We start from the raw sequence: 17,552 nt of genomic DNA on the forward strand, positions 1-17,552 counted from the left end.
ATAAAAATGAGTTTCCTTTTCGTAGTGAGAAACTGGGATCATATGACTCTATTTAGTGGGGTGTGACGGACGGGCAAAAGCAAGTTTGGGAGCGGTTTGTGAGAGGACATTCGTACTCCAAAGCTGACTGTGAGGACGACCAGCATGGGGCAAGGTGAGCAGAGCAAATAAAATGTCAAGGCAAACATTTTTTTAAAAAAAGATACAGGAAACTGAACTTGGTCAGAAAGATGCAGCTGGTTCCTTGCTTACCATTCCCTGACTTAAGTGGATTGCAAACTAGTTTCATGGTGAGTGAAGACCGTTCCACTCTGCAGCTTGAAACCAGTTTCGAAAACCTTGCAAAAGATTAATGAACGCCTATAGCTGATGGAAACATGAAGGTGTAAGTCACTGCTGGGAGCATGAGAAACCAGTCTGTCCCAGATGAAAGTTACAGTGAAATCCCTGAGGATGCTTCATGTCAGACTGTTATTTCTACTGCTTCATAATACAGAAGTTACAGGAGTGATTACAGCGGCCTGATATAGCAAAGCATATGTGTACACCATACATTTTAGCTTTTGGCAATCCCTTCTCCTTTCCTCTATCGCGTCTGTTTAAATCTTTTTTACTTAGGAGTTGTGACAGGGAAGTTGAGGGCTTTGCAAATGCTTATCAACTCCGCTGCAAGATTAATCACAGGGGTTCCTAGGAGTGCCTATAGAAATTACACTGGTTACCTATGCAACAAAGAGTGCCGTTTAGGATTGCTGCAATTATACATCAGACATTGTATCCTGCTTCCCCAAAGATCTTACAAGAATTCTTCCAGATCTATAAACCGAGAAGAGAGCTTAGAGATGTAAATGGGATGAAATTAAGTTTGGAGGGTAGACTGTTGACTAGGCATGCTTGGATCGGAGCATCAATGATATCTGTGGCTGGCGTAGAACAATGGAATGCTTTGCCTGGTATCCTGCGGTTTCGTTCAATCTTTTTTATTAAATTATAAACAGTACAAAATGGAAAAACAAACACAACACGAAACCGTGTATTGCAGTACTACAATCAACAGGTCTATACATATGCAGCAAATAACTTCCAAGGCTGATTATTGACATGTATGAGAGTAAATGTTAAATGTACAAATGCAAATAATGTCATCATGTATAAATGCACTATAGAAAGGATTCAAATATTTTTATCTAGGTTGATTTGCAATAATCTAAGACAGGAGACCATACTTTATGGTAAGCATAAGTGGAGTTTGTCTTGTCAGCAGCTACAAGTTCAAATTTAGAAATTAAACAAACCGTATTCCACCGTGCATTATGATGTAAGGACGAAAAGTCTTTCCAGCATGATAGAATAAGTTTGAATGCTATGAGGATCAAGCATTTGAGTAGTCGAGCTTCGTATTTATCAAGATGGAGTGTCTGTAAGGCACTGGACCCATAGAGGACAATGGCAAATGATATGTCCTCTTTAATGTGTAATATTTGACATACAGTAAACCACACTTCTGACCAGAATGGCACTAGATGAGAACAGTGAAAAATCATATGGTCTAAGGTCCCCACGGCAGTCATACAGGACCAACATTTATTGGAATTAGAGGAGTCTATTTTGGATAATTTGAGCGGCGTCCAGTAGGCACGGTGATAAATGAATAAGACAATATGTAGCATAGAAGATGACTTTAAAGCCTTAAATGATTGCAGCCATATTTCCTCCCATTCCTGTTGATCAAGAGACACAGAGATATCATGAGCCCATATATCGTACAGTGTCAGCGGGGGTTTGAATTTGTTTTCATGCAATAATTTATGCAATAATTTCATGCAATAATTTATACCATGCAGATGCTTGACCTGCTTTAGACATGATCAGAGTAGCCCATTTAAGTATGGTAGGATTATCCGTTAATAACGTGGTCGTCTTGAAGTAAGCCAGTAAACAGTGTTTTATTTGCAGCCATTCATAATATTGGGTGGATACTAATCCATACTACTCAACTAGAGCTGAAAAATCTAAACAGTTAAGTTCAGACAACAATTGTCCAATCGACCAAATGCCTTTCTTCCGCCATGATTTCCATTCCATATATCTTCCTTGAATCAGTAAATAGGGATTACGCCATAGAGGAGAACTAGTGGTATCATTCCATCGAATTGGAGCAATTGAGTCCAGTTCTTGAATAGCAGCTACGGTAGATGAGAAGATAACATTGTCTCTTATCTTTTTCCCTTTTTGGGCAAATGAGATATACGTGAGATGATCTTCAGGAAGTAAAGCAAGCTCCAATTTCAACCATGCTGGCATACGTGATTCGTCAGGTGTTACTAGCCACTGTGAACCTTGTCTGCATAAAAAGGCCAGGTGATAGTCATAAAGACTAGGGAAATTGACTCCCCCATGATCTTTAGTGCACTTTAGCTTTTTCAGGGCAATGCGAGGAGTCTTAGCATTCCATAGAAATTGTACCATGGCAGATTCGAATTTCTTATATGCAGACAGCGGAAAAAGAAATGGAATCATAGAGAGAATGTATGTAATTTTTGGAGCTAAAACCATTTTAATAGAGTCCAAGCGGCCCCACCAAGACAGCTTCAATGGCGACCATCTAGCGGTGGTAGATGTAATAATATCCATGATGTATGAGATGTTATAATTCTGAGTGTCTTCAATAGTGATGCCAAAATAGACTCCTAAGTATTTCAGCTTAGTCGGGGCATATTTGAGTTGAAGCGCTCTGACCTCCTCTCCACATGGCATTCCAGAGAGAGGCATTACTTCGGACTTGGTTGGATTAAGCTTATATCCAGATACAGTAGAATATTTGTTGATGGTGGACAGCAAGTTCGGTAAAGATTCCAGTAAAGTATAAACTTGGACGTCATCCGCATAAGCCGATAACTTAATCGACAGGCTAGCCAGTTGGAAACCGCGAATGGAGGGGTTGGATCTGATGTCAAGCAGCAGTGGCTCCAGGGCCAAATTGAACAGTAGAGGAGAGAGCGGACAGCCCTGCCTCGTACCTCTTGATGGATAGAACATTTCTGACAGAGTCCCATTGATACGAAGTTTAGTAGCTGGATGGGAATACAGGACCTTCACCATTTGAATAAAGGAGTCACAGAAGCCAAACCAAGTGAGTACTTTAAACATAAAAGACCATTCCACTCGGTCAAATGCCTTCTCTGCATCTAAGGCTACAGTCACAAAAGGAGAGGCAGATCTGCATACTTGCAATATAATATGAGAGAAAAGACGGGTGTTGTCACTAGCAAGTCTATCTCTCATAAAGCCATTTTGATCAGAATGAATTAATTTTGGCAACATCATTTGCATTCTGGTTGCTAACACCTTTGCGTATATCTTGGCGTCCACATTTATCAGTGACAGAGGTCTGTAATGTTGTACATACAAAGGGTCCTTGTCCGGTTTTGACAACACAATAATCATCGCTTCTGTAAACGTCCCAGTTGCCGTGCTCTGAGTTAGAAGGTGAGTCAAGTAAGACAACAAGATTGGTAATAATATATCTTGGAAGGCCAAGTAGAACTCAACTGATAATCCATCAGGCCCTGGAGCCTCACGCTTAGCCATGGTTTTTAAAACGTCCTTTAGATGATCCAATTCTAATGGCGAGGATAGAAATTCGTTGTCACTCTCATTTAATTTGGGACCAGTGAGACAAGTAAGATATTCATCGATGGTCTTTGACGTGGGATTTTCTGATTTGTACAGATCTCGGTAATAGCTATGAAATTGACCACATATCTCTTTGTCTGTAGTTAGGACCTCATCTGACATAGATTTTATGGCCGCTATAGTTGTTCTTTCAGTCTTCAGCTTCAGATACTGTGCCAATTGATGTCCTGCTTTGTTGGTCGTGGCATAGTAGTGAGATGATTGAAGAAGGACCTCAGATGCAGCAGAGGTACTAAGACGCAAATTATAATCATAACGTAATTTATTCAATTCCGTCTGCAAAGTGATGTTATTGAGGTCCGCAGCATGTGAGGCCTCTAACGTCGCTATCTGCGTCTCCATCTGTTGTAATTGTCTTCTGGTATCAGCCTTTAGTTTTGCAGCATAGGAAATAATGATTCCTCTAATATAAGATTTAAAGGCATCCCGTGTGATTTGCCAAGAGGTCTCTTCTATTTTATTGAAAAGAAAGAAGTCTTTAATATGTGTATTGATAGGGTCAATGAAGAGAGAGTCCGTCAACAGTGAAGAATTAAATCTCCAAACGCCAGTAGATTTCGGTAGGGTGATGTCCTGAAGCGTGAGAGTGATTGACGAATGGTCAGAGATAGTGATGGGCTGTATTTCAGCAGCATCCACTTTGCTTATGAGAGAGTAGCTGAGAAGGAAAAGGTCAATTCTCGAATAGGATGCATGCGGAGGGGAGAAGAAAGTGAACTTCTCATCTGTTTGATGTAATAATCTCCATGGATCTACTAATTTCAGCTGACACATTAGATCTTGCAAACAGTGCCATGACTTGGATTTTTTTGTATGAGGCCTTGGATTTCCTATCCACTTCCGGATTCAAGATGAGATTAAAGTCACCACCTAGCAACACTGGTGAATCTTCTGCAGAGCAAATATCCTCTGCTAAGGTTTCAAAGAAGACAGGACAATCTTCATTTGGTGCATATATATTGTAGGTGTGCAGAAGATAGTGTGACATTTTCAATGTAACTCTAAGCCACCTACCTTCCATATCATGTGAGGAAGATACAATGCAGTGGCTAACATCAGCACGTTATCTTATCTTCCTCCCTACTGCAGGGGAAAACAGTGGTTTGGAGGCCCATTTGGGGGCGACTTTAAGTGCTTCAGTCGCACAAAGATGTGTTTCTTGATAGAATATGATATCAGGGTGATATTGTTCAGTGTGGCGTAGTATTTTAAGTCTCTTCACTGGATTTTGAGACCCTTTCACATTGAGGGAAAAACAGGTTAAAGACATGACATCACTATAGTCATAATGAAAATTGAGACAAGCATGTAAATATATTTCAGTACTATCGCATGTTTAGAGATCACATGTGAGACATATAGCCTGAGAGAAAAGTGAGAAACATATACTGCACATAAACAGTTCAACTGGTCCTGCAATAACACAAAAAACTGTATCAAACAGAGTAACATCACTATGGGTCAGAAAGCTGACAAGAAAGAGAAGTCTAAACCGCAAGGCTTCCTCAGCTCAAATTGAAAACATTAGGCATCAATTCGCAAAATCACATTAATAAACCTGTCAGTGAGAACAAGGCAGCATGTAGAATGAGAACTGCATATATCAGGGAAATCAATTTAAGCAATTAGAGACAGTGATAGAGCATCATATTGTGAGTTAAACTTATCAGGCTTTGTCAATAGCAGTTGGTTTCACACTCTCAATAAAGTCAGCCAATTCCACGGGATTAAGATAGTCTTTGGTTGTATTATTAAAAGTAACCCTCAGGCGTGCTGGATACAGCATCCCATATTTAGCTCCCAGGTTCTTAAGTTGAGGTCTATATGAGAGTAGCAATTTTCTTCTCTTTGCTGTCTCCTTTGCCAAATCTGGGACAATCAAGATTTTATGACCCTCAAATGTAATGGGAGAATGCAATTTGGCTTGTTGCATTATCTTAAGAACCTGTTGGTGTCTTAGTAACGTGACAAGCACAGGCCTGGGGAAATACTGGGTTGCTGCAAGCGATAGGCACAATCAAAATCCAGTTTAATATCATCATGCATTTTGAGTATTTGTGGAAGGAGGACTGCAAGAAAATTGATTAAGTCACAAGCTTCCCTCCCCTCCGGGAGGCCTAATAGACGGAAGCTGGATCTCCGCACGCGGTTGTCCGCGTCCTCGAGAGCGTGCTCCAGCGCTGCCACGCGGTTTGTTTGTTTTAGGAGAGATTTAATGGAGGACTCAGCAGCCGCTGTTCTTGTTTCCAGGTTAGTCGCCGTTGTTTTCATGATGGCGATTTCCTCCTTCATGGTAGCAAATTCGGCTTTTAGGTCACTCGTGTCCTGCTTCGTTTCCACTAGCAGTTCTCTGATTGTACGTAATTCAGATAAAATGGCCGCCGATGTAGCGTCTTCAGATTTACCAGTCTCGGATTTTGATGGCGACGCGGGTTCAGCGCTTTTGCGCTTGTTGGACTTACACGCTGACATTTCTCTTATTCTGTACGCAGTTAGGCTCCGCAGTTACAATCGATATTAAAGCCCTTTGATTGTTAATTGAGTCGGAGCTGTCGGAGCTCGAGCGGTTTGCTGCCTATCTCATCGGGCTCACTAGCACCCCCCGGGGAGGATGAATTTTAAGAACATGCTGAAAACTCAATTATTTGCCAATGCCTTCATATGCTAAGGTATTGTTCAGTTGATAATCGCCCTTTAGAATTTCTTTGACAGCAATGTATAATTTAAAGCTTGCTTGTATTTCTGAATTGATTGAATTTGCGCTTTATCCCTGTTTATAACAGGGACGATTAATGATGTTATTTAGACATGTCTATGTTATATGTGATAATCATAGGGAAACAAAATTTTATGTATGCGATATGGAAACCACATAGTTGTATGCGGTATATAAATTTTTAAATAAATAGATAAATTATTATTATTATAAACCACATAGCTGCACATTATGCATTATGACTATATATATCAAGTCTTCCTTAATAAATAAATAAATTTCTACTCCGCATAGGGCTCCTTTTACGAAGCCGGGTTAGCACATGCTAAACTGCCAGCCGGGTTAGCCGCTACCGCCTCCTCTTGAGCAGGCGGAAGTTTTTCGGCTAGCGCAGGAGTTAGCGCTTGATTAAAAATCGCGCGCGATAAAGCCGCTAACACGGCTTCGTAAAAGAAGCCCATAGTCTTTCTCTCCCTTATACGGAATGTGACTGAATCGTCTGATGGTGTCAGGGCTGGTGTTAAACAAACTGGGTCCTAGGGTGGAGATCTGGGTAGAGGGCCTCAAACCCCAAATCCTACCAGCAGGTTGCATCTTCTTTCACTTCAAGTAGGCTTGAGCGGGCTCAGGACAATTGTCCTTTTTGTTCCCTGTTAGCACTGGCCCTGGATATTGTACTCCTGAATTACCGTATTTGCCGGCGTATAAGACGACTTTTCAGTACCTTAAAATCCTCCCCAAAGTCGGGGGTCATCTTATACGCCGGGTACTGTTTACATGCCCTTACTTTACATTAGAGAGCTGCACGGGGACACCCCCTAGGGTCGCGGGGATCCCATGGGGACGCCTCCGAGGGTCGCGGGGCTCCTGCGGGGCTGGATGCTCAGTCTTCTGGATGTACGCGGCTCTTCTTCTCCCTACCTTCTCTGCTTGCAGCACAGAGCCGAACGGAAGTCTTCCCGACGTCAGCGCTGACGTCGGAGGGGAGGGAGGGCTTAAACAAAGCTTAAACAAAGCCCTCCCTCCCTCCGACGTCAGCGCTGACGTCGGGAAGACTTCCGTTTGGCTCTGTGCTGCAGGCAGGGCAGATAAGGAGAAGGAGAGTAGCCTTGCGGTTCGAGTGGCTACCAAGGGAGAGGAGCGGCCCGCCCCGCCCCGGTTGCAGCACAGCCGGCCAGGTTCCCTTACTTTTGTGGCACTTCCCCGACCGACCGATAACAGCCCGGGTCTGACAATCCTCCCTGCCCTGTAGCCGCGAATCTAAATTACCTTCTTACAGCAGCTGTAAGAAGGTAATTTAGATTTGCGGTTAAGGGCAGGGAGGTTTGTCGGACCCGGGCTGTTATCGGTCGGTCGGGGAAGTGCCACAAAAGTAAGGGGACCTGGCCGGCTGTGCTGCACCCGGGGCGGTAGAGAAGGTGTGCGGAAGAAGGGGTAGTCTTATACGGCAAGTATATAACAAAACTCTATATTTTAACTAAAAGTTGGGGGGTCGTCTTATACGCCCAGTCGTCTTATACGCCGGCAAATACGGTAATCTGCTGTAGCTTCTATCACTGCACAGGATCCAAAAATAATAATAATAACAGCTTATATACCGCAATACCGTGAAGTTCTATGCGGTTTACAGAAGATTAAGCAAAGGTAACAAATTGATTGATTTTAAGAGGGGAGGAAGAAAGAGAATTAATAGGACAGGAAATTCATTGTTAAGGAGAGAGTGATCAAAAGGACAAGTTAATCGCTATAGAGGGGAGAGAAAAGAGAGGATCAGTTGTCTAGATGCTTTAGGAAGAAGTTTTTAGACGTTTCCTAAATTCCTCATAAGTAGTGGGCGAAAGCAATTGTTCTAGGTTCTAGGTCTTTACCCCCAAAATGACTCCAAGATATTCAAATTAAATGTAATATCATTCATAAGAACACATGAAATGTCAGGCTCCCTCAGACCCATTGAGCCTGGCATCTTTTTTCCAAGAGCAGTCATGATATTCATTGTGGTTATCTTGAAAACTAGACTGACTTAGTCTGTCCCAAGGACTGAGTTGAGAAATCTATATATATATAAAATCGGATGTACAGTATCTGTGTATGTATGTTCCACAACAACACACTGAAAAACCTGTGGTTACCCAATTCTTAAATTTATCACAGAACAACCACTGGTAAAAATAGAAATGCAACTGAAGGCGTTCCTTTTGCTAGGGTTACAAGCCTGAAATGGTGGAGCGCTGTAATCACTTCGGATTCTCTTGTAGAGGTGATTTTTTCACCTGCTCTTTTTTTTTTTTTTAACATCACTGACTTGAACCCGCCCTACCACTCACTAAATTTATATATTTATTTTGTTATCTTTATTGAATTATATTTTAAATAAAGTTTAAAAAAAAAAATTCTCTTTACTTTTTTTCCTTTCAAATCGTAAGAACTTTATTCTACACACACATTAACCTAGCAGCTCATCTCAAAACAGAACCGGCAGATGAATGCAAAGTCAAAATTAATAAAATCGTTGATACTTATCTTGAGAAAGTGCTCTTGTGCTTAAAAGTGCTTTAGTTGAATTTTAAAGTGCTTTTGATTCGTGCTCCATATGGAGCACGAATCAAAAGCACTTTAAAATTCAACTAAAGCACTTTTAAGCACAAGAGCATTTCTCAAGATAAGTACCAGCAATTTTATTAATTTTGACTTTGCATTTGCATTCATCTGCCGGTTCTGTTTGTTTTTTTTTTTTTAAATCTTTATTCATTTTATTTCTTTCAACAAGTGTACAATATTATTACAAATGATTCACATAACTCACTTGACATTCTTAAACAACATTATTATACATATTTTAATTCCCCCCACCCACCTCCCATCCCTCCCCATATCCACAAAATAATCTATCCAAACATATACATACCTAGACATCTCTCTTCTATATTACAATTAATCTTACATTAACCTATCCCTCCCCCACCCTTTCTTCCTCAAACTCTTTGTTCATTGTATTATATAAATTAAATGCACAACAAATATAACTCATCATATTCCATATATCCCCTAAAATTCCATAGCAATATATTTCCAATATATTTACCCCCTTTCCTTTTCTGTTCATACATATACCATATTTCTTATATGCATTAATCAGTTAAAATATACTGCTATTTAATTAGAATATCCTATCCTCCCCCCATTTCTCCAAATTATCCCATAAAGAAAAAGAATAAACCTTAATCATTATAATATTCAATTGATGGCCTCCACATCTCCTGAAATCTTTTAAAATAACCCTTCTGTACTGCAAGTAGTCTTTCCATCTTGTACATATGACATACTGAGTTCCACCAGAAACTACAATTCAGTCTAGAACAGTCTTTCCAATTAGTCGTTATTTTGCCGGTTCTGTTTTGAGATTAGCTGCTAGGTTAATGTGTGTGTAGAATAATAATAATAATAATAATTTATTTTTGTATACCGCCATACCCAGGGAGTTCTAGGCGGTTCACAACAAATAGATGAGTTACATACAGTGCAGTTGAAAAAGAAGAACATAACAAGACAATCGAAGGGTCAAACTAGTTTACATTGACAATTTAAGTAAGGAAGGACTAATACAGAGCATAAACGGTATTTACCGTAAAAGAGTACAATTGAATTTGTGAGAAGGGGGAGCAAAGCATATTGTATGAGAGGAGGGGGCAGGGATCATTGGGAGGGGGGAGGAGGAGGGGGAAAAAGTAAAGAAAGGAGGGTCGTGTTGAGGGGGGGAGAGAAGGAATTGGTCTGATGCAGAGAAGAGAGTTCGATCTGTTTACTAATGAGGAGAGGGGGAGCGTTAAGGCGGAAGTTCTTACGATTTGAAAGGAAAAAAAGTAAAGTACTAAGCCCGCCCTAATCCCAGCCAAAACACACCTCTAACATGCCCCCTTAAGATGTAGATACACTGGAGACAAAACAACCAGAAAGACATCTAGAAAGTCAGTTTCAAAAATGCCCACTTGGACATCATGACTAGTAAGACATCTAAGTGCCGGTCTTTGGATGTCTATCTTTTTTGAAGATGAGTCCCACAGTGCCAAAACCATTGCTTCACTCATCAAGAAGGGCTTCAAAGCCATCCTTCGACTACGGAACTAACTGCCTGCACAAATCAAGACACTAGACTCACTGATAGCTTTCCGAAGAGCAGTGAGGACTCTCCTTTTCTGTTAAAACATGACATCAGCACAGATTCTTGCTCTAGACCAGTGACCTCCAACTCCAACCCTTTGCGGGGCCACATTTTGGATGTGTAGGTACTTAGAGGGCCTCAGAAAAAAATAGTTAATGTCTTATTAAAGAAATGACAATTTTGCATGAGGTAAAACTCTTTATAAATCTTTCCTTTTGGCTAAGTCTTAATAATAATATTGCCATTTATAGCTAAAGAGACATATGATCAAGAAACTGTTTTATTTTACTTTTATGATTATGATAAACATACCGAGGGCCTCAAAATAGTACCTGGCGGGCCGCGAGTTTGAGACCACTGATGTAGATGACTCCTGTTTGTGACTAGTCATGTCCTTGGATTGACTGTCTTCTTGTAACCCGTTCTGAGCTTTTTGGGAGGACAGGATAAAAATTGAAATAAATAAATAGTACAGAAATCCACATCATGGGGCACACAGCCATGTTAATTTCTTAATTTGGATTTTGCTCAGACAAGTTTCAAGTTTATTTCTGTTTGATATACCGCCTTTCTCGAAGTCTAAGCAGCTTACAATTCAGTTTAAAAATATAAAATAAGGGTTATAAAAACAGAGACCACAACAATACGAGAAAAAACTTGATACATAAGGAGGGAAGGTAATGAAATTACAATGTAAAAAGAAAAAAAATAAAACGATGACAGAAGGGGAAATAGGATAACGAAAATGAGAGAGGGAAATGACAGCTTATATCTCGTAAGCGTCTTTGAACAGAAATGCTTTAAGATTTGATTTGAATTTGGATAGACCATCTTCTTGTCTCAGATATGGCAGATGGATGGAATTGAAAGCAGGTTTTGTTGAGTGGATCGAAGTAATCTTGAAGTTGTGTAAGGAGGTAACAATCTATCAATAAATGCTGGGGAATGTACTAGGTTTTGTTTTGAAAGTTAGAAGTAAGATTTTTCAGTAGCCTTTACCAGTGATGTGAACATTTTCAGGAATATGACTTACCACTGTTTAAATGTTTCTTTCCATTACAGCCCTGCAGATGGCAAAATGTGAACTGAATGCACCCAAAAATAACAGGGCTCACCACACCAATGAGATCAGTATACAACAGCTAATTGTGAGGAGGGGGCAGGACTTCATCATTACTTTGCACTTCAGAAGAGAGGTCCATCATTACCTCAAGAGTCTCAGAAAGATCTCCCTCATTGCACAGACAGGTAATCTTCATCAAATACTCACTTCACAGCCAGATAATCTCAGGCATACTCAGTTTACATAAGAACGGAGACTACCATTCTGGGTTTCAAGCGTGAGTTGGATGCACACTTCCTTGCAAATCACATTGAGGGATAGGGGTAATCAGGGTCTCCATCTGGGAGCACCTGGCTTGGCCTCTGCGTGTGCGGGTCGCCAAAATAGATGGACCTAAAGTCTGATCCGGTGAAGGCGTTTCTAGTTAGTATTGGGGTTCAAGAAGGGATTGGGCAACTTTCTGAAGAAAAGGGGATAGAAGAGTACGGATAGAGGACTACTACACAGGTCCTGGACCTGATGGGCCTCCGCGTGTGCGGACTGCTGGGCATGATGGACCTCTGGTCTGACCCAGCGGAGGCAATGCTTATGTGCTTATGTGCTTAACATAAGAATTGCCGCTGCTGGGTCAGACCAGTGGTCCATCGTGCCAGCAGTCCTCTCACACGGCAGCCCTCTGGTCAAAGACCAGCACCCTAAATGAGACTAGCCCTACCTGCGTACATTCCGGTTCAGCAGGAACTTGTCTAACTTTGTCTTGAATCCCTGGAGGGTGTTTTCCCCTATGACAGACTCCGGAAGAGCGTTCCAGTTTTCTACCACTCTCTGGGTGAAGAAGAACTTCCATACGTTCGTACGGAATCTATCCCCTTTCAATTTTAAAGTGTCCTCTCGTTCTCCCTACCTTGGAGAGGGTGAACAACCTGCCCTTATCTACTAAGTCTATCCCCTTCAGTACCTTGAATGTTTCGATCATGAATGTTTCGATCATGACAGATTTATCTCGATACCAAACTCACCTCATATACCTCTGTATAATACTCACCTCGGAGACAGGTCATTTCCATCAAACACAAATTACAGAAGATGACCTCTATAAATTCACCAAGGAAATAGATAATCTTCATCGCACTCACTTTAGAGTCAGATCACTTCCTTCACACTCATAGGCCCTGATTCTATAAACTCCGCCTAAACTTAGGCGCCAATATTGGAGCCTATCTTAATTGATCGATAAACTTAACACCTCACGGTCGGCTTTAATTTTCTCTAAAATGCAATGACCCCTCCCTCATCGATATACAAAGTCCCTCTAAACTTCTCTCTCTAAGTCCTTCTACTTTTCATTGTAGTTCCTTTCTATACCAACTCCTGTAAACCGTGCCGAGCTCTACTTCTGTGGAGATGATGCGGTATGCAAACTTAAGGTTTAGTTTAGTTTGGTGCCTAACTCGAGAAACTCGATTCCCTAAAATGTAGGTGCCTATCCCAATGCGCCTGCACTAAAAGTAGGCGTGGTTATGGGTAGATCGCGGGCGCGTGCTCGAGTTAGGCGCCTCTTTGTGAATCAGGTTCTGTTAGGCTCCAATATCAGCACCTAACTTTAGGCGAAGAAGACCCTGGCATAAGTGTGGTGTGCCTAACTGAGTGCCACCCAAGCGTGATTCTATAATGGGCACATAAGTTTTATAGAGTCAGTGGCGATGTCAGCGCCTAACTATTGTCAGACTATAGAATCAGGACCATAAAGCATAGGTCTCCTAACCTAAAGAAGGATATAAAACTGCTGGAGAGGGTGCAGAGATGAGCAACGAAGCTAATAAGAGGTATGGAGAACTTGGAATATGAGGAACAACTCAAGAAACTGGGACTGTTCTCCCTTGAGAAGAGGAGGCTGCGAGGGGACATGATCGAGACGTTCAAAATACTGAAAGACATCGATAAAATAAATTATTTACATTGTCCAATGCGACACGGACAAGAGGACATGGTTTGAAGCTAAGGGGGTACAAGTCTAGGACAAATGTCCGGAAGTTCTGCTTCACGCAACGAGTGGTGGACGCCTGGAATGCTCTCCCAAAGGAGGTTATTAAGGAATCCACTGTGCTAGGATTCAAAGGCAAATTAGATGCACATCTCCTTACGAGAGGCATAGAGGGATATGGGTGACTAAAACTACATCAGGTGTATACCTGACTGGGCCTCTGTGTGTGCGGATTGCCGGACTCGATGGACCATGGGTCTGATCCGGAGATGACAGAAAAAAAGAAAAAAAGAAATATTTATTCTGATATACCACAAATCACTCAAAATGTCTAAGTAGGCAATAGACCAGTAACAAAATTATACAGGGCGACAACCAGAGACGGAGTGAAAAGGAGTCAAACATTAGGGATCAATTTAAAGCATCAAAACTGTAAACAAGTATATATAATAGTTTGGGGGGGGAGAGGGAGATGGAAAACACTAGAATAGAACAGTGGCCATGCCACAACGGGAAAAAAAGACGAAGGACTCCTTTTACAAAGCCGCGCTAGGGCCTTAATGCGCGGAATAGCGAGCGCTAAATTGCCGCGTGCACTAGCCGCTACCGCCTCCTTTTGAGCAGGCGGTAGATTTTCGGCTAATCTGGTGTGTGCGCTAAAACCGTTAGCGTGACTTTGTAAAAGGAGCCCTAAACGGTTTGCATCAAATAAGAATGAACAGAGAATAAAAGACAAACTAAAATCTTAAAATCTTCCTAATTAAATCATTTCTTCTGTACAAATGCCGACTACTAAATTACAAAAATGGAGTAGTGAACAACCGAGTTTTTAACTGTTTCTTAAATTGGAACTGGTCTGCACATAGGGCTAGATTCACTTTCCGACCCGATTCACTAACCTCCGTCCCAATCATCCTCCAATCCAGGCATGCAAATGAGGGGGGAATGGCATTCAAACGTAGGGCAGCAGCGATTCACTACAAAAAATGAGGGAAACCGACCGGGCAGATCGATCCAAAAATGAGCGGCTGCTGAGAACCAGTCGCTCAGGTCCTTTCTGACTGCCCTGCCTTCTGCCGCCCAGTTCTCTGCCCTGCTTCTCTGCTCTCGGCCCCGATCTCCTGCCCTTCCCCACAGTGCAAGCCCGTGGTTTTAACCCGGCTCGAAAGTGAAGTTAAAAGAAAAAAAAAAAGTCGCTGCTTTTGTAAGCATGCGCAGACCATCTACAGGCAAAGAAGATGGTCTGCGCATGCTTCAGGATCACTCACTAGCAATCCGTGTGGTTGGAGGGGGGTGTTCCTCCGATCGCCCCCATTTAAATACTGACCTGTAGGATGATGGGCAATCCAGTAGCCTTGACTTATGATACTATTTTATTTGGAACAACAATGAGAGCAAAAAGTCAAATTTTGTCACATAATAATAAACTTTTATTCATATTAACTGGAGTAGCAATTCAACAAATAACATGTAACTGGAAAAATTATGACAGATTAAGTTATAACTTTTGGTGGAATTCGGTATGCCACATATATAAAATGGAGCGCACAATAGCAACACAGAAAGGTTATTTTGGTAAATTTCTGAAGATTTGGAGACCATTAGCAGATTTTTTGTAATGATTAATAACATTTTCCCATAATAAGAGATTTGTTAAGTGGGGATGTGGGTGGGTATTATTTTATTTACCTTACAATATGTATGAATTAATTAATGCAGTTTGAAGTATTAGGTTAGAGTTTCTGAAATAGGAAGGGAGGGCTTGGGGGGGCTTTTTTATTTTATTTATATTTGGCATACATATTAAATGATTTACATATTATCTAAAACATTATAAAAATATGAATATAAATATGATATATTGTACTTAAAGTATTCATGAAGGAAAATCAAGTGTGTGTTTATAAGATTATATGTATTTTTCTGATACACTTGTTGTAATATGAAAAAATGAATAAAGAAATTTAAAATGAAAAAAAATAAATACTGACCTGTTGTGGATCAGTCGGCCTGCCATGGATCAGGCACGATCGTCAGGTTAGTGAATCTAGGCCATAGTCGTAATTGGCCAACCAAAGCATTCCACATCTTAACACCAGCAATACAGAATATCATCGCTCTAGTATCTGCAAAATTTCCCTGCACTATTGGGTTTAATAACCTTTGATTCTCAGATCGGAAAGATCTATTTAGCTTATAATGTGCTACAACTTGCCGAAAATACCATGGTGTTGAACAGAATCCAGTAAGCTACTGGGAGCCAATGCTCAACCAGGAAAGGGCTGACAATGCCAAACATCTTTGCAAAGGGAAGGTTAACAGATGAGTCTTATATCATTTGAAGTCTTTTGAGATGGGATGAGGGAACTCCTTGATGCAGAGAATTACCATAATCCAGCTCAGAGATGACTAGGGCATGGATTACAATGCATAATGAGGAGAGATCAGGCATAGAAAATGACACGGGGACAAATTTGTCACCGTCCCCGCAGGAACTCAAGTTCCCTGTCCCGTCCCTGCGAGTTCTGTTGCTGTCTCTGTCCCTGCCCTAACATCATAAGCCTCAAACACTTATGATTTTCAAGTGTTTGAGGCTTGTGCAGATGAGGACGGAGCTTAGGCGTTGGTGGAATGAGGCATTATGACATCACAGTCTGAGCTCTAGAATGTTGCTACTTAGGATTTTAAAGGGTTTGAGGCTTGTGCAGATGAGGACGGAGCTTAGGCATTGGTGGAATGAGGCATTATGACATCACAATCTGAGCTCTTGAATGTTGCTACTTATGATTTTAAAGCGTTTGAGGCTTGCGCAGATGAGGACGGAGCTTAGGCATTATGACATCACAGTCTGAGCTCTAGAATTGTTGCTACTTATGATTTTTAAGTGTTTGAGGCTTTTGCAGATGAGGACGGAGCTTAGGCATTGGTGGAATGAGGCATTATGACATTACAATCTGAGCTCTAGAATTGTTGCTACTTATGATTTTAAAGTGTTTGAGGCTTGTGTAGATGAAGACGGAGCTTGCAGGAATGGGGCAGGGACAGGTAAAGAACTCGCGGGGACGGGGAAAAAATTTGGCCCCATGTCATTCTCTAATCAGGCAATCTGTGCCACACAGTCCCCATGACAAATACGTAAAGTCACCTCAGCAATGTACTATCTTCAGACATAGGTAATCTGTCCATAGACTCACCTCACAATCAAGACATTTCTATCATTTTTCTAGCTGAGTAACTTTTATTTCTCTTTTTTTTGTTGTTGTTATTGTATTTTGTAAAGGGTTACTTTTATTTCTGATTGCAGGGCCTGACCCATCCAAACTAAATGGAACAAAAAATGAATTTACAATTTCAAGCCTTGGAAACAAGAAATCGTGGAGTGCAGCAATCACAGAGAGGGATTTGCATACTTGGAGCATCTCAATCACTACTCCATCCAGTGCTGTCATTGGCTATTACACCCTTCTGCTGAAGAAGTCTACAAAATTTAAACACTCGGTCCACAAGCTGGGAGACTTCATCCTAATTTTCAATCCCTGGTGCCCAGGTAAATTATCACCTTAACTAGCAGGCACATCAGACATTTCTGGAAGTACAGTGGTGCCTCACACAACGAACTTAATTGGTTCCAGGAGCAAGTTTGTTATGCGAAAAGTTTGTTATGTGAAACGCGTTTTCCCATAACAATACATGTTAAAAAAAATAATTCGTTCTGTAGCATAAAATATGCTAAGATGACATAAAAAAAGATAAATTTTTTGTTATTATTTTTATTTAGATACATCTAAAAACATAATTGTTTTTTAAAACAACACACATTTTTTAAATTTAAAGACAGACTAAGTAGAGTCTAATTTTACAGTGAGAGAGGGCAGAGTCTCAGCGGCAAAAACTGGGACTTAACTGTTCATTTTTTTTTTCTAGCATCGGGGAA

At 41.0% G+C, this 17,552-nt stretch overlaps 1 protein-coding gene across 4 annotated transcripts in view; it reads left to right on the top strand.

The window, feature by feature from the left end:
• The window catches only part of LOC117345703 (erythrocyte membrane protein band 4.2-like), a 43,971-nt gene continuing 26,419 nt past the window's right edge, over positions 1 to 17,552 (top strand). Inside the window, exons 1-3 of one of the 4 annotated variants that reach the window (XM_033914756.1) lie at positions 1 to 154; positions 11,634 to 11,819; positions 16,923 to 17,165. In XM_033914756.1, coding sequence (XP_033770647.1) covers positions 145 to 154; positions 11,634 to 11,819; positions 16,923 to 17,165 — 439 coding nt within the window. In that variant the 5' untranslated portion in view covers positions 1 to 144. Of the gene's footprint in view, positions 291 to 1,132; positions 1,233 to 11,633; positions 11,820 to 16,922; positions 17,166 to 17,552 lie in introns of those variants that run through there. The other 3 variants (XM_033914757.1, XM_033914754.1, XM_033914758.1) reach the window with 3 other exon arrangements.

This window comes from Geotrypetes seraphini, chromosome 11 (assembly GCF_902459505.1).
Source record: "Geotrypetes seraphini chromosome 11, aGeoSer1.1, whole genome shotgun sequence".
Taxonomy (NCBI): Eukaryota; Metazoa; Chordata; class Amphibia; order Gymnophiona; family Dermophiidae; genus Geotrypetes; species Geotrypetes seraphini.